General features: G+C 42.3%; 2 protein-coding genes across 3 annotated transcripts; one reads left to right on the forward strand and one right to left on the reverse strand.

Annotated features, from left to right (window-relative positions):
• Positions 1 to 3,250: 3,250 nt before the first annotated feature.
• On the forward strand, positions 3,251 to 6,451 carry LOC124410962 (zinc transporter ZIP10). The gene is made up of 8 exons (XM_046889715.1): positions 3,251 to 3,618; positions 3,736 to 4,039; positions 4,371 to 4,610; positions 4,950 to 5,110; positions 5,174 to 5,293; positions 5,371 to 5,662; positions 5,740 to 5,927; positions 6,002 to 6,451. The coding sequence occupies exons 1-8, from the start codon at positions 3,445 to 3,447 to the stop codon at positions 6,140 to 6,142; spliced, it is 1,620 nt and encodes a 539-aa protein (XP_046745671.1). The 5' UTR covers positions 3,251 to 3,444; the 3' UTR covers positions 6,143 to 6,451.
• A 1,650-nt stretch (positions 6,452 to 8,101) lies between these two features.
• LOC124410963 (TATA box-binding protein-like 1) lies at positions 8,102 to 11,811 on the reverse strand. Of its 2 annotated transcripts, none has more exons than XM_046889717.1 (6): positions 11,520 to 11,811; positions 10,934 to 11,082; positions 10,563 to 10,891; positions 10,221 to 10,471; positions 10,025 to 10,119; positions 8,102 to 9,865 (listed from the first exon to the last, which is right to left on the reverse strand). In XM_046889717.1, exons 3-6 carry the CDS (start codon positions 10,875 to 10,877, stop codon positions 9,624 to 9,626), a joined length of 903 nt encoding a protein of 300 aa, XP_046745673.1. In that variant the 5' UTR covers positions 10,878 to 10,891; positions 10,934 to 11,082; positions 11,520 to 11,811; the 3' UTR covers positions 8,102 to 9,623. The 2 variants fall into 2 exon arrangements, with proteins under 2 accessions (XP_046745673.1, XP_046745672.1); XM_046889716.1 differs by having other exon boundaries at positions 10,563 to 10,889; positions 10,979 to 11,082; positions 11,520 to 11,809.
• Between the last annotated feature and the right edge of the window lie 13,352 nt (positions 11,812 to 25,163).

The raw sequence follows: 25,163 nt of genomic DNA on the forward strand, positions 1-25,163 counted from the left end.
GACGGTCGTCTTTCGACGACGCAAGGGTAAAATAAACGAGCGTTGACGATCGAGGAGAGCCTGTTAGACTGGAGGCCACCGTCGCGGCAAGCATAGGGTGGCGGCACGAGATTGTGATTTAGGTATTTTATATTATTAAATTTAGGAACAATAAATGTTATTTAATGAGATAATGTCGGTAATATTGCAGTGGTGAGATAAAAGCTAGACGGGCTTACGATGCTGATGTTATTTAAATGAAACAGCAAGCGCGCGCTGAATTGGGAGCATTTGTCTGACTTACTTTACTACGTATGTCGTGCCGGATGTAGATACATATTTTAACCCTAGATCCGAAGCTCCCTATAGTTTTTCTCTCTCACTCTCCTTTTCTCCACTCCGTCAAGACAGATAAGATCTTTGGAGTGAATTCTGTCGGAGGCCGCGGTGATTTCGGCACCACGAGAGAATTCATGTATGTTTACACATATGCGAAAGTAGAGGGTGGGCGATGTGTTACGGGCTGTCAGCATACTTCGTTTTAACTTAATTTGAGAAAAATATCTAATAAGAATTGAAAGAAGCTTTAGAATAGCAATTCCAACGCGTAGCTTTTTTATAACTAATTTTATACGTGGTTATAACTTTATTTTATCCTGGAAAAAAAAAAATAAAGAGAAAAAGAAAATCACTATTTCCCTAATCATGACTAATTGCGTAGCTAACGATACGTGCATTCGGAAGATGCGCGTGTCGCACAATTTTCGTGCAATTGCCAGAGATCGCCCGATCGTTTTTTCGATGAATCAGAACGAGAATCCCACCAACTTCCCTATTTAAATCCATTTAAATCCACGAAGGCAATGACAATCGCCATAAAATACAGCGGTACGCATCGCGAGTACGTACATTCGTGTCGAATAAGTATAAATTTTACATTTCACCACGCGCAGCATCCCTTATTGTTAATCATGTCCAACCTGTCTAATAAATCCCTGGGTAAAATCAGGCTAAAATTGAATATGCGCGGGGCGAGCGGCTCTCGTTAAGTTTGAATGATATGAGCAATGAAATTTTATTCAAACTGATATGTTGAGTAAAAGAGACGCACAGCTTGAATGTCGACATTGCTCTATCGATTGCGGCACGGAGGTGAAAGACTTTGGAAACGATAAGCGTCTATAAGATACAACAATGTGACATACGTGCGATACGAGCATACAGATTTGTTTTAATTCATTTAATTGGCTATCACGTGTACATGTATACTATTGTAGGTCTTGATGAACAATTTGAGGCAAGAAAATGAAAAACGGCGAAAAGAAAAAAAATAGAGAGAATAGAAAATCGACTGTGAGAATTAAGTGTTTGACTAACTACACCCCGTTCTCGTTGCTATTTATTTAAACTTATTTACTACACTTATTATTATTATTATTATTATTATTATCTACCATAAATCGTAGTTATTATTACACCGTTAGAATTAATGAGTCCATACTCGAAAAAAATTCACTACCGACCGCAGGCGTAGTAAATTGATTCCGACGGAGGTTTTTTTTTTCCCCAAACGATCGAAGGTATGGAATAATACCGGAAAATCGTCTGTACTTCTTTTGCTCCTGTGTCGTTTTTACTATTATTATTAAAAAAAATTCTACCTTTATTAAGATTCTTCTGTACATATTGAAGGAATGTACATAAATGTTAAGGAACACGTTGAGTGACCAAATGCAATAGGGCGTATTGCAGGTGTTTGGGATCGATCGTGTTTTGCCCTGCAGATTTTAGACAACTAGTTGAGTCTTCGAAATATTGTACTGCTCAGGCAACAATGCCGATTTCTTGTTAGATTTGGACAAATATCTTCTATACACAACGTGTAATTAAAGTTGAAACCGATCGTTTACGTGCGATATACATCGTAAATAATGAGAGACAGAGAAAGAAAAAAAATGAGGTATTAAAAAACCATGATACCGATGGAAAATTATAAATATAATTATTATATAAGAGATTATTTTATAGTTATTATTCACTGAAATAAATCTCAGCTTTATAAATCCATTGTTCTCATTGACACGAATATACTTTTGTCTAACTATATTGTAATTAGGTATTATTCGCATTTTCTTGCGCTGTTGAAATCGTATAACGGCTCGAGAGTTTTGTGTAGGGAGTTAACGCCACAGGAATATTCAGAGCTTCAAGCATGTAATGATTCAAGTTCTATGACTGTACATTCAATATTATTATTTACTGCATTCTTGTACCATCGAGGTTCCACTACGTTTTTGTTGATCGAGGTGCGATTAGATTACCTTTATCTTACGGAGTAAATACACCATCGCTGCTGTGTTAATAATTCAACGATAAGTGATTCTAAGGGCCTCTAGACTTTACGTGTTGGTAAAGCCCAAGAAGTTCTGACTTATCAAACTTATCCTCAGACGCGTAGCTATTTTCCATTTCATCAAATATAATCCGCCGATGTACACAGACGAATCGTTGATATCTTGTCACTCGTCAACCAGTTGAAATTCTCGGCCGTCTTTCTCCCTATTCACAAATTCTATTTGTAGCTCCGTAGTTGAATGCTCGTTAAGTATTACTCCACTGTAATAATCCTCGTATAATACTGTCTGATATTGTAAACAGTAACAATAACAGCTTTGATAAATATCGAGATTATAATATTGTTTGTCCAGCAGCTTCTTCGCAGGCTGGATTCACATATGGTATTTGGCTTAGGTGGAATAATAAAATCCTCCGATTAAGCAGACGCGCAAAAGCTTCCAGGCATGTTGCAATAAAAGTAGAACGACGTCTGGTCCACGGTTGTCGATGACGGGCGCGGTGGTTGGATCGCACCGTGTCTCGTCGCTACCGGAAGTTCTTAATTCGAGCTAATCATTGCGAAGACAGTGCAGGCTGCAGTGTGCAAAGTACGTCATGATTTCAGTCTAAACTTTCAAGAAGAGTTTCGACAAACCCACAAAGTGCAAATATGAGGATAATCTACGTTCACGAAGAACAGGGTGGTAAGCGAGTGAAGAATTCAGAAGCCGCGTCTAGCGCTCGCAAGCCCCCAAGTGCCATGGTGTCAGTTTGGACAACACACTTGGAATACGCGATGACAGTTTTTTGATAACAGCCAAGTATGGCAGTGTATAACGTCCGACTGTTCCCCTACTCCGCCACCGAGTACTGCATGTACATACATCCATTGTAGATACGTTGATACATACGCAAAGCGAATACTGGTCATTTACGCATCCGTATACCTGTGTGCGCATACGACGAAGCAGTTTAATATAAGCTTGAACGGGAAGGGTTTTTATACCATTCAATCAAGTGGTGCCGATCCGACGTTTGTATAATTTGTAGCACAGAAGTGAAAGAGGTATATTCTCAATTTGCCGCGAGTGGTTTTTTGACTATTGTTTATGCATATAGATAATTACGATGCCGAGACGATACGGATTCTGCGGTTGTTGGTTCGTCGTTATGAGTTTTGCGCTTTGCTACACGTGCGGCTCCGAAGACACGATTATCCCAAATCAGGCACACCGTGATCACCGATTCTTTCTTCAGCAAATTTTCGATAAGTACGGAGACAAGGGCATCATCACTTTCGAGGTAGGGCCTTAATTCATGCGTCATCCTTTGACTTTCGGCACCAGTACAGATGAAACCTGGATTTCTTCTTTTTCTTTCCTCATTTCGATGATCACCGGCGCTCAATAATCCTTGCAGGGCTTTGAACATCTGCTGGAGAACCTTGGACTCGGGCGGTTGTCATTTGAAAAGAACCACAACGTCTCGACGCACCGTATAAACGGCTCTTTCCAAGAGTTGCACGACGCCCTCCAACTTCACGACCATCGCCACGGCGCCCAAGAGCTTTCCGAGCTCTACGGGGACGATGACGTGGGTTACCAGGATAAGGCGCACTTCGTCAAGGCCGATGAGGTCTTCGCCAAAGCTGACGATTTCTTGACATCCGAAAGAAACTTTGGACAATCCACCACGAGGATCGTAAAGAGGAACATAGCTGAAGGTGGTTATCAATACATAACACGATATCCGTAGAATCTGAGACCTTCGGCGAGACCTTCACGTTTTCGCACTGAAGTATAATCAAACGATTATCTAGCTATAAGGCCATAGATGACTTAGGTTGGGAGAGATAATCTGCACAGCTGTGCTCTCAGCGATAGCGTTAGCAAATTAAACGTAGCTTGTTATAGATTATATAAAATCTCATCAAAATACCCTCAAGTGCTCCATGAGATTGCGTCACCGACACTCGATCGTTGGCTCATGTCTATAACGAGATGTTGATTCCTAATAACGCACGTTTTCAAATTTGCTTCTTTTCCGGATTTCAGAAACATCCGGAGAACGAGTTGAGCCGTATGAGGACAGTCTGTGTCTCTCGCATCAAGCCCTGCTCCAGACTTTTGGTCTGCGACCAAATCATTCCGTTGCCATTAAACCGGCGCGGTTTTTGCACCTCTGTCCGGCGATCGTTTACCAGCTCGATCGCAGGGCTTGCGATGTCAGAGTCAATCCACCGCCGACGTTCAAGTTCAAAGTAGGACCAAGTAAAAAGGTGTCGCGGACCGAGGGTGAGTTCTCGATTAATTCTTCTCAAGTGGTGTTCCCGGTACACCAATATTATCTCCGAGGGTTTAACCATTCCTGAAATCCGGTGTACTTACACGTTGCTCAAATCACTTGAAGTCACTCGAAGTCATATGAAGCTACGTGGAGTCACCTCGATTCACTTGAAGTTGAAGTCATTTCAAGTCAGGGAATTCAATGAATTCACTTGAACTCACATGAAGTCATTTGAAGTCGATTGACTTCACGAAGTCTCTTCAAGTCTTGCAGTCATGAAATCAGGTGTGCGGTCAATCGACGCACTGGTTAACCCCTCGATTCTCTCTAATCTCGATAATTGGCAGCCTGGATCCACGCGACTTTGGCCACTGGGGTGATCAGCTCCGTGGGACTTCTGGCCGTTACCATGGTGAAACTGACGCGGCGTCCGTCGTTCCTCCACTTCCTGGTCGCCCTGGCTGTCGGCACGCTCAGCGGGGACGCCCTGCTACATCTTCTGCCGCATGTGAGCTTAATCGTTGTGAAGTCAGCTGGACTAAGAGTAACGAAGACAATTAATAATTTTTAGGCTCTGCTTTCAGAGGATATGGATCACGAGACCGCTGCGCTCAGATGTAGTGCGACCTTCTTAGCCGTCGTACTTTTTTACGCACTCGAGGCCACCCTTTTCCTCGTCAGGTTACCTAATGTAAGTTACGTGGGATCCAATCTCCTGGCCGACCACAGTAACGGTTATACCTATCTATAATGCTGATACGATTCCAGCTTCGGAAGAAGGCGGCTCCAGGCGACGAACGCGACGTCTCTTTCGAGCTCGGGGCCACATCGGCTGTGAATAAGAGCGTGGAGGAGGCCGACTCGATGCTGACGCAGCACGGTCACTCCCACGGTCTCCCCGAGGGAAAATCGTCCTCCCTGGTCTTCCTCGTCCTCGTCGGCGACGGGCTCCACAATATGGCAGACGGCCTCGCGATCGGCGCCTCCTTCGCCAGCGACCCGGTCGCTGGGTTGGCGACAACAATAGCTGTCTTCTGCCATGAGCTGCCTCACGAACTCGGTAACGCTTCCAGAAAATCGCGTATCGCAAGGGTGCATACAGAGTTCACATGCTCATCGTTCTTCGAATGTCTACAGGTGATTTCGCGGTCCTGATCAACGCTGGAATGAGCGTGAGACGGGCTTTGATGTATAACCTTCTTTCTTCGGCACTCAGCTTCGTCGGCGCCGCGGTCGGTGTCTGCCTTGGCGAAATCGGGAACGCAAGCCACTGGATATACGCTGTGACCGCTGGCAGCTTTATGTACATCGCCTTGGCCAATTTGGTACGGACGCATCGTATTACGTTTAGGAGGGAATTGTGGTCTTACATGGTAATAATGTTGCGATTCAATTTCAGGTACCAGAAATGATGAGGTTTGTGAAAACCGACGCGAAGGCACATGGAATTCTTATCCAGCTCTCAGGAATCGCTGTCGGAGGCATGTTGATGCTGCTTATCGCTCTACATGAGGAAAAGCTCATGGGTCTTCTTTCATAAAACGATTCTACTCCGTAGAGCGTCAATTATCTTCGTTGGTATATGCGTTCGAATAGGATCACGAAAATTATGCCGAATTAGTTCCAGCGTAGTCGTCACGTAGGAAAAGAAAATTACCAGTTATGACTCACGGTCGCATGTTCCATACCAAATAAGAAATCGTATACATACTAAACTATACGTTCGACTCAAGCCAACACAACTAAATATTGGAGTATAGACTGTATGATATTTCATTTGACTAGTTTCATTCGACACAAATATGCAGTTGTAGGCACGAATATCGTGTGGATATGGCATATCCGTGTAGACGAAATTCTATCACACGTTCTGAATATAAATTAAATGAATAGAATTACTGATAATAATATTACAATTACAGAATCGATGATATTAATAATATTTGGTCCTATGTAACCTTATACATGATAGGTACATTATACATACACAGATATATACTTATGCGTCTTTATTGTTCAATTTTGTACGCAAATAAGGTATTTGATAAATGTATGTTTTAACATTATTGATACCATATCACGAATCATACGCGCGATGACAATGCCGATGACGACGACGATGACGATAATGACTATAAAGAGTAATTAATTAATTATAACATACGACTTAATTTTTTTTTTTTTTCACTTTTTTCTCGTCTTTACACAAAAATTGTTTTTTTTCTTCGTTCGTTTGTATTTTATTAATTTATCATTACATCTCACTCAACAGTCTTGTGTACATCTTTTATTTTACCTTTTAACTATTATTGATGTTGTTTTACTTATTATTATTATTTTTATTAGAGAGATCTCACCGAATTATCGATTATTACTATTCAATACACGCTTCTGCTAAAGCAGTTTTACGTACGGCGGCTCGGTTAATTTCAAACTCGCTTAAAAATCGTCACATACCTACATAAGTTGCTAGGTACAATAATCGTATGTATGTATGTATAACGTTACACTCAGAGAATCATCAGGTGCCATTTCTCTTCTCTTTACATTATACATTTATACTTAAGACCTACTCTCTACGCTATACCATATTCAGTATGTCGATAATAATATTCAATTTTCAGAGATAATTGTGTTTTTGTCCCTCCTCGAAACAATTGTCAATGGTTTTATTACGATACTACTTTTTATACATAGTATATATTTTATACACAGGAATCTAATTAATGCACCGATAAGGCTCACACGTATAACAAAATTGCTTTATTTTCGACGTTCACTGTGTACATATACATACATACATATAATAATTTACTCGCACAGACAAATACATATATATATATGTGTGTATATATATATATATGTGTATATATATATATATATGTGTGTATATATATATATGTGTGTGTGCGAAGATATTATTCATTCAAGTAATTACAACTAGCTTCAATGACACATGGGGGGGGGGGGGGGGGGGGTGATGGTGGTGTATGAATGATAACGTGATGCCCCGGCTAAATGTTTCTTATAGCATTATAATATCGTGATACTCGTCGCAGGGTACATTTGAAATTCGGCGCGTCCAGTATAACTACTAATATTTATACCTTTTAAATAGTCGGATATGAGATATTGCCCTGGATTACGGCCCTGTTTCTTCCCCCCTACTCTGATAATTTTCTCGCGTTTTTCGGTTCGTGTTTCAGGTCGAGATGAAAGAGAATTTGTGGTCATCCTGGCCTGAATTTTTTCCGATTCCAACGAAAGAGATGAAAGAAATAAAGTTTTAAAAAATACATGGATTTACGGGGAAGAGAAGTGGCGGCGATATTGCGGAATATACACGGATGGATATCATGTTCGCTAAAAGGGAAGAATATTCGCTGCGAACGCTATTCTCTCTCTACTGATTCATTTAAAAAAAATTATTTCATCACGAATTAGAGAAGAGAAAAAGATGTAGTTCGCGGGACAGACACTACAATAATAAACCGTTCCGCACGAGTATTTATGTGTATTTACTAGCGGCGTAAATATCGTTACAGAAATCTCTGTTGATATCTATGAGGCTGGTTAACCCTTGCTAACGGCCAAAGACCGAACGTTAGGGTTCAATTGTGTATTTATGACATGTAGAGAATGGTTCAAGCCGGATGGATTCTCTCCTGGCTACATCGTTCCAATTAATGTAACAAGGTCACATTGTGTTTTCGTTTCAATTTTTTTTCTAAACCTCAACATTGAGATTCTGGTTAGACACATAATCAATAAAGGATTATAAGCATTTTCCTTAATTGTTCGATAGTTCAATAATCATATGTCCTGAAATTTTCAACCGCATATCGGGATCTGGAAGATCGTTGAGTTCCGTGCGAGCAAACATGGACAAATACCTGTTCGCGCCGCTGTATGATTTGCCGGGAATTGATGAAAGACTCACCGAATCCTCCCTCGCTCCCTGACTCTTTCGCTTACTACCTTTCTACCGAATTCTTCTAATATCACAGGGCGTTGGAGAAGTCTGCAATATTTATCGAAGGCTCGACATTATATTTATTTTTGCAAATTGTGTTTGAGTGATAACTGAGTATGAATCGAGACGGGCAACGCGGACCTGACACCACGTGTCAGATTTTGGCAGTTTTTCCATACCCGTGAGCTGACGCAACGACATTCGAGTCGACGTATCGTTACGAGCAAAGGTAGCGAGTGCCAGTTGGGATTACAATTTTACAAAAGAAATGATAGACTTCCATATTTTTTACTAAACAATTGTAACCGACTGATCGCTGTTTGTAATTACGAAAAAGGATAGTAACGTATGAATAATGAGAAAACTTATTCTTATAATGAACAAAATCTTCAGCTGTACAAGTAATGTTCTACACAACAACAATAACTTTGCCTCCAATTTTGAACATCGATCTTTGGCACGGTACATTATTACAGGAAACAAAAAATAAAAATAAAATAAAAATTATAGTAATACGCACGGGAGAGCGTCACAAATTTTCTTGTCGACGTTTGCGTAGACTGGGCGCCGTTCGACGAAACACCGTACGGTTTCATTTGTGGCCAGCTAAATCAGCGAGCACCAATGCAGCCCTTTGAATTGTATTATTATCGAGTAAATTGATTGAAAGAAGTTAATTCGAATACAACACACTCGACTAGTCAACCAAGCATTTACCTTTCGCTCCTTCACCCTTAATCGCAGGAGGCGTGAGTCAAGGATTGCGATATCGTGCGCGCATTCTCAACTCTCTGCTCTCCTCTCAGTTTCTATTTCTCTATTTCACTTTCCCTTCCCGCCCGCCCGCTCTCTATCTCTTTCACTTCCTCTTTTTCGTCCCTCGCGTATTGGCTCAAAAAAACATAAATTACGCACAGCACGGTCCTGTAACTCCGCCACGGCTACTGCTCGGTTCCGGCGCGATTGTCCGACACACAGTAAAATAGCACATCGTGTTTGTGTTGTCTCTGAGAAACGCAAGCCAGCACTCCCAAGCGACAAAGGCAAATCAGTTCCAGCTCGCGTCGCTGGCGTCGCCTTCGTCATCTGAGACCATCGCGTCGTCATCCGGTACTGGCACTACCTCCGGCGGAAAGGCACCGGGGCAATTGCCCGACCGCTTGTTTCCAGCCAGACCTCGCTTCTTGATTTGCAGGGCAAGCTGGTCCTCCGGCGTTCGTTCCTTGCGGAACTCGTAGACTAGTGGAAAGATGTGTTCAATCGCTGCCTGCACTGCCGCCACACTAGGAGCTGCAATAAAGCAATTGCTCAGATACAAGTAACAAGTTTTTCGGAACAATAGAGGCAGTTTTAGGAATGATTCAAACCTTTTTTGAACTGACTATATGTCGACATATCCCTAAATTGAACTAATCTTACTGTTATTATTGTTTTTACTTAAGTACGAACCAGTCACGGTAACGCTTCCTGTTGAGAATATTTTGAGGGTGGCCTTTGGCTCCTTCAGTTTGTATGTAACGCCAGGATGAATCTCTGGCTCGTAGCTGTTGCAGAAAGATTGAGGAAAGAATGCAAAGGTTAGACTATATATACAGAATATTGGGAATTGTACAAGCTTACGAGCCTGAAATATTGCCGAACTTACTCCGCAATATCTTTGTGCCGGACCGAGAATGATGTGATTTTTATGGCGAACGGCATACAGCATGTGCCCAGGACGTTGACTACCCGGAAATTATTGAAACGGACTTTGAAGTCAAGCTTCTGCAGGGAGCGGGCAAAGCGTCGAGCTGCGATCTTTGCCTGGTCCTCGCTTGTTGCTCCTGTGCACGTCACTTTGCCTGATGACCATATTGATGCAGTCGTATAAGGCCGGCGCAATTTCATAGTTATCATCTGTGGAATAAGTTGATCAATAGTTTTTAGGATGTCTTGATCTGACGATAAGAGTAATCATGGTAAAATTATTTTCCAGAAGAGTGCCTACCCCATTTTCTCTCCGGTACTCAACATTTGATCCTTCGAGCGCGATCTTGCGCAAATTGAGGTGGCACCTGACGCTGAAACTGCACACTACGTTGTTTATCACAATGTCTATCTCAGGGGCCTCCATCTCCGGGGCCTCAGTCTCGCGAACTTCCATCTCTCCCTGTATCTCAGGCTGTTCCTGTTCCTCGGCGAGCATGACATCCTTGCTGTCCGGGTGCATACCTGTTCTTTCCAGACTACTGACATTGTCGACATGATTTAGCGCTCCATTCGTCAGGTGTTTCATGCCATTCTTCTGAATAGCAGTTGCCATAATATTAGCCACCTGAAATGTTGCACAATGCAAATTGTCAACATATACACATTATTCGCAGCGCCTATTTTGACCTTAGTTATGAGAGCCTCATCTCTCACCTTGGCTCGACCAAGCAGTTATGACCTTCCCTTTTCAATTTTGCATCATGGGGACAGCGCCTGTTGATGGGTAGTCGCTGTGCATAATGTACGGAAAAAATCCGCTGAAATAGAAACAGTAAATTCTGATAATTTAAACTCTATCATGTCGGATTACGGTAATGGAAAATAAATCAAACCGAGTATGATATAGGAAACAAAGCAGGAGACTTCTTTCAGGATTAGCAAGGCTGAGGGGGTTACATTATCAATATAACAAGGGTGGGAACCTGAGAAAGGTAAACGGCAACCGGAAAAGGTAATCCAGAGCCACAGAGGAAAGTGGATTCTAGATGATTCTGACGAAGACGAGAGAAATGCGTGCAACCGATATCGGTTAGGGTACGCAAAAAGTTGTACGTTCACGGGAAGGAGTAAGAGCCAAAGACGGTTGCGTGTCGACCATCTTCAGTGAACCGGCGGCGTTTTTTAATTGATTCGAAAATCGAAAACCTTGCCGCAATGTCCTGCGTGTGTGTATCTGGTGTATGTACATACATACCTGTGTATTTGGGGTGAAGTACTCAATAACAAGGAACGAGGGGGCGGGGGCCCGAGATGGGGGTTGTTCCGCAGGAGCGACGATTACTCACTTTGCTGTCGGACAGATGAGTTAGCTTTTAGTTTTTATCAGAGGCCTCCGCTTCGGTACTGACAAGTGCGCAAGGGATACAACAAAGTCGACTCAGTAACCATTGCCATTGTTTTCGGCCATGTTCAATAGACTCGCGACACCACTGAATGCGCACAGCCTAGACACGCCGATAAAATGAAGAACAAAACAACCCGTGAATAGCAAGAACTACCGACGTATATTGGAGGACTGGCAACTGGCAACTCCGGCAGTATCGCGCCCCCTCATTGACTGCTAGTAGGTGCCTTCACCGTTGTGGCGCTGGTAGTGTTTACGCCAGTCTTGTTTTTTAATTTTTTAATCTATTTAACGTTTTCACAACCGATTTTTCTGGAAAAGGAACTGAAATAACCAGACTGTTTGACGATATTTAAAATATCGATCGTATTTTGAAGTGTATTTGTTTCGCTTGTTTATACTGGTTGCACGGTTATGTTTATCATCCAGGTGAAACTTTGAAGTGACTGCCAGCGCACCACAGTCAAAACGACGGTACAACGCGAAACTAGCCGACAATATGGGAGACCGATCATAAAGCTGCTTTTTTACATGCACCAAACAGATGGATGCTGCAGCAGCAAAAATGTTCTGATTGGTCATTTTTCCAGGTGAGAACTACTGATGTTATCTAAATGTTTGACAGAGGACCCCGCTTGTTTGGAATGTTGGCGCCTGGGCTGGTGCTTCTATGCTAGCCTGCATGCCGTTATGTGAATTGGGTACCCTTTTGAAAGCGCGCTCGGCGTATCTCGCAATGCACGTCTGGTTGACAGAGTTTAACGGACCTAACCGAAAAGAACTCAGATAACCAATCGGAAAACAGTGAAAATTACTGGAAACCAACGACGCTAGACTCAAATTCTGCATACAAGGTTCCGTCGTGTATATCACACAAGGAGCCACTGTCTTTTTTGCGTTCCTGTAGGTCAGAATGGTCTGGAAAGGCTCGTACAAATCGATTTTATATCGAAAATTTGTTTGGTCAAAAAAGCACGGGCAGACCTTTGTGGATTTTCATTGAGGGATTTGACCCTCTTGGAAAATGCTGGAATCAATTCTTGTATGCACTGCATCAACGTCATTTTGCAAGAGAAATCGATTGCGCGTAGTCCGAATACGCCACAAGTAGCAAATCAGGAGTAACTGTGTGAAACATTGGGTTCCAACCGGGTTTTCAGAACAGTGGAGTAGGAGAATGAGAAATTCGTGGCAAGAAGTATTTGTTATAATTGAGTTACGGTTTTTTTAATATATGTGAATGACAGTACAAATGGTCGTATGTAAGTGTGGAGTATTTCAACAAAATGCCATTTTTAAGCACATGTAGAAAAAAATACTATAAACTACATTATTTGAAGTGCTAATTCGAAATTGTTGAATCAGATGGATATCATAATAGTTTGTAAGAGTAGGTGATGGTCTGGCCTGCATATAGATAGAATGTACTTATGCAGAATATGCTATGTATGATGACATATTGTTTGTATATCACGTAATCTGTATTACAGTATGAAATAAAATAAATTTTTCCGTATACTCTTGATATTTTCTTACACGATTTTACATGCCTTTCTTGCAACGGTTGATAATTCCTCTGCTGTAAGTCCCTTGATTTAATTGACGTCTTCTTGGAATCCTGAGGGTACAGAGAGTTCAAACGGTGATAAAAATGAATTCTGAAAGGGGAAATTGAATGATCTGGCGAAGTAAGGCTGACCCCTTTTAATTTTTAGCGAGGATTTCGACGATTTAGAAAAGTGCTGTAATAATTTCTTTGTAGCACTATTCCGACGTAATTTTGCGAGAGGAATCGATTAAGCGCAGTCCCAATACGCTGCGAGCGATAGCTGAAAAGTTACGGCTAAAAACTCATGATTTTCATCATCATTTCTCTGATGCTGGTCCTACGCTCTTTTTGATGTGTTTTCTGAGTTCCTGGGGGTCGAATTACTCTAGAGATGGTCATACAAATCGATTCCGAGACGAGAAATTTTCGGCTCCGAAAATGACCAGAAAAGCAAGGCTTTCCCTTTGGATTTTTATCGAAAATTTCGACGATTTCGAAAAGTGCTGCAATCAATTTTATGGGGCACTGTTTCGACGTAATTTTGCGAGAGAAATCGATTGAGCGTAGTCCCTATACGCTGCGAGCGATAGCTGAAAAGTTACGGCCGAAAAACTCATGATTTTCATCGTCATTTCTGTGTTGCTGGTCGTACGCTCTTTTTTTATGTGTTTTCTGAGTTCCAGGGGGTCGAATTACTCCAGAGATGGTCATACGAATCGATTCCGAGACGAACAATTTTTGGCTCCAAAAATGACCAAAAAAGCAAGGCTAACCCCTTTGGATTTTTGGCAAAAATTTCAACGATTTCGAAAAAAGCTGCAATCAATTTTATGGGGCACTGTTTCGACGTAATTTTGCGAGAGGAATCGATTAAGCGCAGTCCCAATACGCTGCGAGCGATAGCTGAAAAGTTACGTCCGAAAAACTCATGATTTTCATCGTCATTTCTCTGATGCTGGTCCTACGCTCTTTTTGATGTGTTTTCTGAGTTCCTGGGGGTCGAATTACTCTGGTGATGGTCATACAAATCGATTCCGGAACGAGAAATTTTCGGCTCCAAAAATGACCAGAAAAGCAAGGCTAACCCCTTTGGATTTTTGGCGAGAATTTCGACGATTTCGAAAAGTGCTGCAATCAATTTTATGGGGCGCTGTTTCGACGTAATTTTGCGGAAGGAATCGATGAAGCGTAGTCCCAATACGCTGCGAGAGATAGCTGAAAAGTTACGGCCGAAAAACTCATGATTTTCATCGTCATTTCTCTGCTGCTGGTCCTACGCTCTTTTTGATGAGTTTTCTGGGTTCCTGGGGGTCGAATTACTCTGGAGATGGTCATACAAATCGATTCCGGAACGAGAAATTTTCGGCTCCAAAAATGACCAGAAAAGCAAGGCTAACCCCTTTGGATTTTTTGCGAAAATTTCGACGATTTCGAAAAGTGCTGCAATCAATTTTATGGGGCACTGTTTCGACGTAATTTTGCGAGAGGAATCGATTAAGCGTAGTCCCAATACGCTGCGAGAGATAGCTGAAAAGTTACGGCCGAAAAACTCATGATTTTCATCGTCATTTCTGTGATGCTGGTCCTACGCTCTTTTTGATGTGTTTTTTGAGTTCCTGGGGGTCGAATTACTCTAGAGATGGTCATACAAATCGATTCCGAGACGAGAAATTTTCGGCTCCAAAAATGACCAGAAAAGCAAGGCTAACCCCTTTGGATTTTTGGCGAAAATTTCGACGATTTCGAAAAGTGCTGCAATCAATTTTATAGGGCACTGTTTCGACGTAATTTTGCGAGAGAAATCGATTAAGCGTAGTCCCAATACGCTGCGAGCGATAGCTGAAAAGTTACGGCCGAAAAACTCATGATTTTCATCGTCATTTCTCTGCTGCTGGTCCTACGCTCTTTTTGATGTGTTTTCTGAGTTCCTGGGGGTCGAATTACTCTAGAGATGGTCATACAAATCGATTCCGGAACGAGAAATTTTCGGCTCCAAAAATGACCAGAAAAGCAAGGCTAACCCCTTTGGATTTTTAGCGAAAATTTCGACGATTTCGAAAAGTGCTGCAATCAATTTTATGGGGCACTGTTTCGACGTAATTTTGCGAGAGGAATCGATTAAGCGTAGTCCCAATACGCTGCGAGAGATAGCTGAAAAGTTACGGCCGAAAAACTCATGATTTTCATCGTCATTTCTCTGCTGCTGGTCCTACGCTCTTTATGATGAGTTTTCTGAGTTCCTGGGGGTCGAATTACTCTGGAGATGGTCATACAAATCGATTCCGGAACGAGAAATTTTCGGCACCAAAAATGACCAGAAAAGCAAGGCTAACCCCTTTGGATTTTTGGCGAAAATTTCGACGATTTCGAAAAGTGCTGCAATCAATTTTATGGGGCACTGTTTCGACGTAATTTTGCGAGAGGAATCGATTAAGCGTAGTCCCAATACGCTGCGAGAGATAGCTGAAAAGTTACGGCCGAAAAACTCATGATTTTCATCGTCATTTCTCTGCAGCTGGTCCTACGCTCTTTTTGATGTGTTTTCTGAGTTCCTGGGGGTCGAGTTACTCTAGAGATGGTCATACGAATCGATTCCGAGACGAGAAATTTTCCGCTCTAAAAATGACCAGAAAAGCAAGGCTAACCCCTTTGGATTTTTGGCGAAAATTTCGACGATTTCGAAAAGTGCTGCAATCAATTTTATGGGGCACTGTTTCAACGTAATTTTGCGAGAGGAATCGATTAAGCGTAGTCCCAATACGCTGCGAGAGATAGCTGAAAAGTTACGGCCGAAAAACTCATGATTTTCATCGTCATTTCTCTGCAGCTGGTCCTACGCTCTTTTTGATAAGTTTTCTGAGTTCCTGGGGGTCGAATTACTCTAGAGATGGTCATACAAATCGATTCCGAGACGAGAAATTTTCGGCTCCAAAAATGACCAGAAAAGCAAGGCTAACCCCTTTGGATTTTTGGCGAAAATTTCGACGATTTCGAAAAGTGCTGCAATCAATTTTATAGGGCACTGTTTCGACGTAATTTTGAGAGAGAAATCGATTAAGCGTAGTCCCAATACGCTGCGAGCGATAGCTGAAAAGTTACGGCCGAAAAACTCATGATTTTCATCGTCATTTCTCTGCTGCTGGTCCTACGCTCTTTTTGATGTGTTTTCTGAGTTCCTGGGGGTCGAATTACTCTAGAGATGGTCATACAAATCGATTCCGAGACGAGAAATTTTCGGCTCCAAAAATGATCAGAAAAGCAAGGCTAACCCCTTTGGATTTTTTGCGAAAATTTCGACGATTTCGAAAAGTGCTGCAATCAATTTTATGGGGCACTGTTTCGACGTAATTTTGCGAGAGGAATCGATTAGGCGTAGTCCCAATACGCTGCGAGAGATAGCTGAAAAGTTACGGCCGAAAAACTCATGATTTTCATCGCCATTTCTCTGCTGCTGGTCCTACGCTCTTTTTGATGAGCTTTCTGAGTTCCTGGGGGTCGAATTACTCTGGAGATGGTCATACAAATCGATTCCGGAACGAGAAATTTTCGGCACCAAAAATGACCAGAAAAGCAAGGCTAACCCCTTTGGATTTTTGGCGAAAATTTCGACGATTTCGAAAAGTGCTGCAATCAATTTTATGGGGCACTGTTTCGACGTAATTTTGCGAGAGGAATCGATTAAGCGTAGTCCCAATACGCTGCGAGAGATAGCTGAAAAGTTACGGCCGAAAAACTCATGATTTTCATCGTCATTTCTCTGCTGCTGGTCCTACGCTCTTTTTGATGAGTTTTCTGAGTTCCTGGGGGTCGAATTACTCTGGAGATGGTCATACAAATCGATTCCGGAACGAGAAATTTTCGGCACCAAAAATGACCAGAAAAGCAAGGCTAACCCCTTTGGATTTTTGGCGAAAATTTCGACGATTTCGAAAAGTGCTGCAATCAATTTTATGGGGCACTGTTTCGACGTAATTTTGCGAGAGGAATCGATTAAGCGTAGTGCCAATACGCTGCGAGCGATAGCTGAAAAGTTACGGCCGAAAAACTCATGATTTTCATGGTCATTTCTGTGATGCTGGTCCTACGCTCTTTTTGATGTGTTTTCTGAGTTCCTGGGGGTCGAATTACTCTAGAGATGGTCATACAAATCGATTCCGAGACGAGAAATTTTCGGCTCCAAAAATGACCAGAAAAGCAAGGCTAACCCCTTTGGATTTTTGGCGAAAATTTCGACGATTTCGAAAAGTGCTGCAATCAATTTTATGGGGCACTGTTTCGATGTAGTTTTGCGAGAGGAATCGATTAAGCGTAGTCCCAATACGCTGCGAGAGATGGCTGAAAAGTTACGGCCGAAAAACTCATGATTTTCATCGTCATTTCTCTGCTGCTGGTCCTACGCTCTTTATGATGAGTTTTCTGAGTTCCTGGGGGTCGAATTACTCTGAAGATGGTCATACAAATCGATTCCGGAACGAGAAATTTTCGGCACCAAAAATGACCAGAAAAGCAAGGCTAACCCCTTTGGATTTTTGGCGAAAATTTCGACGATTTCGAAAAGTGCTGCAATCAATTTTATGGGGCACTGTTTCGACGTAATTTTGCGAGAGGAATCGATTAAGCGTAGTCCCAATACGCTGCGAGAGATAGCTGAAAAGTTACGGCCGAAAAACTCATGATTTTCATCGTCATTTCTCTGCAGCTGGTCCTACGCTCTTTTTGATGTGTTTTCTGAGTTCCTGGGGGTCGAGTTACTCTAGAGATGGTCATACGAATCGATTCCGAGACGAGAAATTTTCCGCTCTAAAAATGACCAGAAAAGCAAGGCTAACCCCTTTGGATTTTTGGCGAAAATTTCGACGATTTCGAAAAGTGCTGCAATCAATTTTATGGGGCACTGTTTCAACGTAATTTTGCGAGAGGAATCGATTAAGCGTAGTCCCAATACGCTGCGAGAGATAGCTGAAAAGTTACGGCCGAAAAACTCATGATTTTCATCGTCATTTCTCTGCAGCTGGTCCTACGCTCTTTTTGATAAGTTTTCTGAGTTCCTGGGGGTCGAATTACTCTAGAGATGGTCATACAAATCGATTCCGAGACGAGAAATTTTCGGCTCCAAAAATGACCAGAAAAGCAAGGCTAACCCCTTTGGATTTTTGGCGAAAATTTCGACGATTTCGAAAAGTGCTGCAATCAATTTTATAGGGCACTGTTTCGACGTAATTTTGCGAGAGAAATCGATTAAGCGTAGTCCCAATACGCTGCGAGCGATAGCTGAAAAGTTACGGCCGAAAAACTCATGATTTTCATCGTCATTTCTCTGCTGCTGGTCCTACGCTCTTTTTGATGTGTTTTCTGAGTTCCTGGGGGTCGAATTACTCTAGAGATGGTCATACAAATCGATTCCGAGACGAGAAATTTTCGGCTCCAAAAATGATCAGAAAAGCAAGGCTTTTTGGATTTTTGGCGAAAATTTCGACGATTTCGAAAAGTGCTGCAATCAATTTTATGGGGCACTGTTTCGACGTAATTTTGCGAGAGGAATCGATTAGGCGTAGTCCCAATACGCTGCGAGAGATAGCTGAAAAGTTACGGCCGAAAAACTCATGATTTTCATCGCCATTTCTCTGCTGCTGGTCCTACGCTCTTTTTGATGAGCTTTCTGAGTTCCTGGGGGTCGAATTACTCTGGAGATGGTCATACAAATCGATTCCGGAACGAGAAATTTTCGGCACCAAAAATGACCAGAAAAGCAAGGCTAACCCCTTTGGATTTTTGGCGAAAATTTCGACGATTTCGAAAAGTGCTGCAATCAATTTTATGGGGCACTGTTTCGACGTAATTTTGCGAGAGGAATCGATTAAGCGTAGTCCCAATACGCTGCGAGAGATAGCTGAAAAGTTACGGCCGAAAAACTCATGATTTTCATCGTCATTTCTCTGCTGCTGGTCCTACGCTCTTTTTGATGAGTTTTCTGAGTTCCTGGGGGTCGAATTACTCTGGAGATGGTCATACAAATCGATTCCGGAACGAGAAATTTTCGGCACCAAAAATGACCAGAAAAGCAAGGCTAACCCCTTTGGATTTTTGGCGAAAATTTCGACGATTTCGAAAAGTGCTGCAATCAATTTTATGGGGCACTGTTTCGACGTAATTTTGCGAGAGGAATCGATTAAGCGTAGTGCCAATACGCTGCGAGCGATAGCTGAAAAGTTACGGCCGAAAAACTCATGATTTTCATGGTCATTTCTGTGATGCTGGTCCTACGCTCTTTTTGATGTGTTTTCTGAGTTCCTGGGGGTCGAATTACTCTAGAGATGGTCATACAAATCGATTCCGAGACGAGAAATTTTCGGCTCCAAAAATGACCAGAAAAGCAAGGCTAACCCCTTTGGATTTTTGGCGAAAATTTCGACGATTTCGAAAAGTGCTGCAATCAATTTTATAGGGCACTGTTTCGACGTAATTTTGCGAGAGAAATCGATTAAGCGTAGTCCCAATACGCTGCGAGCGATAGCTGAAAAGTTACGGCCGAAAAACTCATGATTTTCATCGTCATTTCTCTGCTGCTGGTCCTACGCTCTTTTTGATGTGTTTTCTGAGTTCCTGGGGGTCGAATTACTCTAGAGATGGTCATACAAATCGATTCCGAGACGAGAAATTTTCGGCTCCAAAAATGACCAGAAAAGCAAGGCTAACCCCTTTGGATTTTTGGCGAAAATTTCGACGATTTCGAAAAGTGCTGCAATCAATTTTATGGGGCACTGTTTCGACGTAATTTTGCGAGAGGAATCGATTAAGCGTAGTCCCAATACGCTGCGAGAGATAGCTGAAAAGTTACGGCCGAAAAACTCATGATTTTCATCGTCATTTCTGTGATGCTGGTCCTACGCTCTTTTTGATGTGTTTTCTGAGTTCCTGGGGGTCGAATTACTCTAGAGGTGGTCATACAAATCGATTCCGAGACGAGAAATTTTCGGCTCCAAAAATGACCAGAAAAGCAAGGCTAACCCCTTTGGATTTTTGGCGAAAATTTCGACGATTTCGAAAAGTGCTGCAATCAATTTTATAGGGCACTGTTTCGACGTAATTTTGCGAGAGAAATCGATTAAGCGTAGTCTCAATACGCTGCGAGCGATAGCTGAAAAGTTACGGCCGAAAAACTCATGATTTTCATCGACATTTCTCTGCTGCTGGTCCTACGCTCTTTTTGATGTGTTTTCTGAGTTCCTGGGGGTCGAATTACTCTAGAGGTGGTCATACAAATCGATTCCGAGACGAGAAATTTTCGGCTCCAAAAATGACCAGAAAAGCAAGGCTAACCCCTTTGGATTTTTGGCGAAAATTTCGACGATTTCGAAAAGTGCTGCAATCAATTTTATAGGGCACTGTTTCGACGTAATTTTGCGAGAGAAATCGATTAAGCGTAGTCCCAATACGCTGCGAGCGATAGCTGAAAAGTTACGGCCGAAAAACTCATGATTTTCATCGTCATTTCTCTGCTGCTGGTCCTACGCTCTTTTTGATGTGTTTTCTGAGTTCCTGGGGGTCGAATTACTCTAGAGATGGTCATACAAATCGAATCCGAGACGAGAAATTTTCGGCTCCAAAAATGACCAGAAAAGCAAGGCTAACCCCTTTGGATTTTTGGCGAAAATTTCGACGATTTCGAAAAGTGCTGCAATCAATTTTATGGGGCACTGTTTCGACGTAATTTTGCGAGAGGAATCGATTAGGCGTAGTCCCAATACGCTGCGAGAGATAGCTGAAAAGTTACGGCCGAAAAACTCATGATTTTCATCGCCATTTCTCTGCTGCTGGTCCTACGCTCTTTTTGATGAGCTTTCTGAGTTCCTGGGGGTCGAATTACTCTGGAGATGGTCATACAAATCGATTCCGGAACGAGAAATTTTCGGCACCAAAAATGACCAGAAAAGCAAGGCTAACCCCTTTGGATTTTTGGCGAAAATTTCGACGATTTCGAAAAGTGCTGCAATCAATTTTATGGGGCACTGTTTCGACGTAATTTTGCGAGAGGAATCGATTAAGCGTAGTCCCAATACGCTGCGAGAGATAGCTGAAAAGTTACGGCCGAAAAACTCATGATTTTCATCGTCATTTCTCTGCTGCTGGTCCTACGCTCTTTTTGATGAGTTTTCTGAGTTCCTGGAGGTCGAATTACTCTGGAGATGGTCATACAAATCGATTCCGGAACGAGAAATTTTCGGCACCAAAAATGACCAGAAAAGCAAGGCTAACCCCTTTGGATTTTTGGCGAAAATTTCGACGATTTCGAAAAGTGCTGCAATCAATTTTATGGGGCACTGTTTCGACGTAATTTTGCGAGAGGAATCGATTGAGCGTAGTGCCAATACGCTGCGAGCGATAGCTGGAAAGTTACGGCCGAAAAACTCATGATTTTCATGGTCATTTCTGTGATGCTGGTCCTACGCTCTTTTTGATGTGTTTTCTGAGTTCCTGGGGGTCGAATTACTCTAGAGATGGTCATACAAATCGATTCCGAGACGAGAAATTTTCGGCTCCAAAAATGACCAGAAAAGCAAGGCTAACCCCTTTGGATTTTTGGCGAAAATTTCGACGATTTCGAAAAGTGCTGCAATCAATTTTATGGGGCACTGTTTCGATGTAGTTTTGCGAGAGGAATCGATTAAGCGTAGTCCCAATACGCTGCGAGAGATGGCTGAAAAGTTACGGCCGAAAAACTCATGATTTTCATCGTCATTTCTCTGCTGCTGGTCCTACGCTCTTTATGATGAGTTTTCTGAGTTCCTGGGGGTCGAATTACTCTGGAGATGGTCATACAAATCGATTCCGGAACGAGAAATTTTCGGCAACAAAAATGACCAGAAAAGCAAGGCTAACCCCTTTGGATTTTTGGCGAAAATTTCGACGATTTCGAAAAGTGCTGCAATCAATTTTATGGGGCACTGTTTCGACGTAATTTTGCGAGAGGAATCGATTAAGCGTAGTCCCAATACGCTGCGAGAGATAGCTGAAAAGTTACGGCCGAAAAACTCATGATTTTCATCGTCATTTCTCTGCAGCTGGTCCTACGCTCTTTTTGATGTGTTTTCTGAGTTCCTGGGGGTCGAGTTACTCTAGAGATGGTCATACGAATCGATTCCGAGACGAGAAATTTTCCGCTCCAAAAATGACCAGAAAAGAAAGGCTAACCCCTTTGGATTTTTGGCGAAAATTTCGACGATTTCGAAAAGTGCTGCAATCAATTTTATGGGGCACTGTTTCAACGTAATTTTGCGAGAGGAATCGATTAAGCGTAGTCCCAATACGCTGCGAGAGATAGCTGAAAAGTTACGGCCGAAAAACTCATGATTTTCATCGTCATTTCTCTGCAGCTGGTCCTACGCTCTTTTTGATAAGTTTTCTGAGTTCCTGGGGGTCGAATTACTCTAGAGATGGTCATACAAATCGATTCCGAGACGAGAAATTTTCGGCTCCAAAAATGACCAGAAAAGCAAGGCTAACCCCTTTGGATTTTTGGCGAAAATTTCGACGATTTCGAAAAGTGCTGCAATCAATTTTATAGGGCACTGTTTCGACGTAATTTTGCGAGAGAAATCGATTAAGCGTAGTCCCAATACGCTGCGAGAGATAGCTGAAAAGTTACGGCCGAAAAACTCATGATTTTCATCGTCATTTCTCTGCTGCTGGTCCTACGCTCTTTTTGATGTGTTTTCTGAGTTCCTGGGGGTCGAATTACTCTAGAGATGGTCATACAAATCGATTCCGAGACGAGAAATTTTCGGCTCCAAAAATGATCAGAAAAGCAAGGCTAACCCCTTTGGATTTTTGGCGAAAATTTCGACGATTTCGAAAAGTGCTGCAATCAATTTTATGGGGCACTGTTTCGACGTAATTTTGCGAGAGGAATCGATTAGGCGTAGTCCCAATACGCTGCGAGAGATAGCTGAAAAGTTACGGCCGAAAAACTCATGATTTTCATCGCCATTTCTCTGCTGCTGGTCCTACGCTCTTTTTGATGAGCTTTCTGAGTTCCTGGGGGTCGAATTACTCTGGAGATGGTCATACAAATCGATTCCGGAACGAGAAATTTTCGGCACCAAAAATGACCAGAAAAGCAAGGCTAACCCCTTTGGATTTTTGGCGAAAATTTCGACGATTTCGAAAAGTGCTGCAATCAATTTTATGGGGCACTGTTTCGACGTAATTTTGCGAGAGGAATAGATTAAGCGTAGTCCCAATACGCTGCGAGCGATAGCTGAAAAGTTACGGCCGAAAAACTCATGATTTTCATCGTCATTTCTGTGATGCTGGTCCTACGCTCTTTTTGATGTGTTTTCTGAGTTCCTGGGGGTCGAATTACTCTAGAGATGGTCATACAAATCGATTCCGAGACGAGAAATTTTCGGCTCCAAAAATGACCAGAAAAGCAAGGCTAACCCCTTTGGATTTTTGGCGAAAATTTCGACGATTTCGAAAAGTGCTGCAATCAATTTTATAGGGCACAGTTTCGACGTAATTTTGCGAGAGAAATCGATTAAGCGTAGTCCCAATACGCTGCGAGCGATAGCTGAAAAGTTAAGGCCGAAAAACTCATGATTTTCATCGTCATTTCTCTGCTGCTGTTCCTACGCTCTTTTTGATGTGTTTTCTGAGTTCCTGGGGGTCGAATTACTCTAGAGATGGTCATACAAATCGATTCCGAGACGAGAAATTTTCGGCTCCAAAAATGACCAGAAAAGCAAGGCTAACCCCTTTGGATTTTTGGCGAAAATTTCGACGATTTCGAAAAGTGCTGCAATCAATTTTATAGGGCACTGTTTCGACGTAATTTTGCGAGAGAAATCGATTAAGCGTAGTCCCAATACGCTGCGAGCGATAGCTGAAAAGTTACGGCCGAAAAACTCATGATTTTCATCGTCATTTCTCTGCTGCTGGTCCTACGCTCTTTTTGATGTGTTTTCTGAGTTCCTGGGGGTCGAATTACTCTAGAGATGGTCATACAAATCGATTCCGAGACGAGAAATTTTCGGCTCCAAAAATGACCAGAAAAGCAAGGCTAACCCCTTTGGATTTTTAGCGAAAATTTCGACGATTTCTAAAAGTGCTGCAATCAATTTTATAGGGCACAGTTTCGACGTAATTTTGCGAGAGAAATCGATTAAGCGTAGTCCCAATACGCTGCGAGCGATAGCTGAAAAGTTAAGGCCGAAAAACTCATGATTTTCATCGTCATTTCTCTGCTGCTGTTCCTACGCTCTTTTTGATGTGTTTTCTGAGTTCCTGGGGGTCGAATTACTCTAGAGATGGTCATACAAATCGATTCCGAGACGAGAAATTTTCGGCTCCAAAAATGACCAGAAAAGCAAGGCTAACCCCTTTGGATTTTTGGCGAAAATTTCGACGATTTCGAAAAGTGCTGCAATCAATCTTATAGGGCACTGTTTCGACGTAATTTTGCGAGAGAAATCGATTAAGCGTAGTCCCAATACGCTGCGAGCGATAGCTGAAAAGTTACGGCCGAAAAACTCATGATTTTCATCGTCATTTCTCTGCTGCTGGTCCTACGCTCTTTTTGATGTGTTTTCTGAGTTCCTGGGGGTCGAATTACTCTAGAGATGGTCATACAAATCGATTCCGAGACGAGAAATTTTCGGCTCCAAAAATGACCAGAAAAGCAAGGCTAACCCCTTTGGATTTTTAGCGAAAATTTCGACGATTTCTAAAAGTGCTGCAATCAATTTTATGGGGCACTGTTTCGACGTAATTTTGCGAGAGGAATCGATTAAGCGTAGTCCCAATACGCTGCGAGCGATAGCTGAAAAGTTACGGCCGAAAAACTCATGATTTTCATCGTCATTTCTGTGATGCTGGTCCTACGCTCTTTTTGATGTGTTTTCTGAGTTCCTGGGGGTCGAATTACTCTGGAGATGGTCATACAAATA

The sequence above is a fragment of the Diprion similis genome, chromosome 10 (assembly GCF_021155765.1).
Source record: "Diprion similis isolate iyDipSimi1 chromosome 10, iyDipSimi1.1, whole genome shotgun sequence".
NCBI classification, from domain to species: Eukaryota; Metazoa; Arthropoda; class Insecta; order Hymenoptera; family Diprionidae; genus Diprion; species Diprion similis.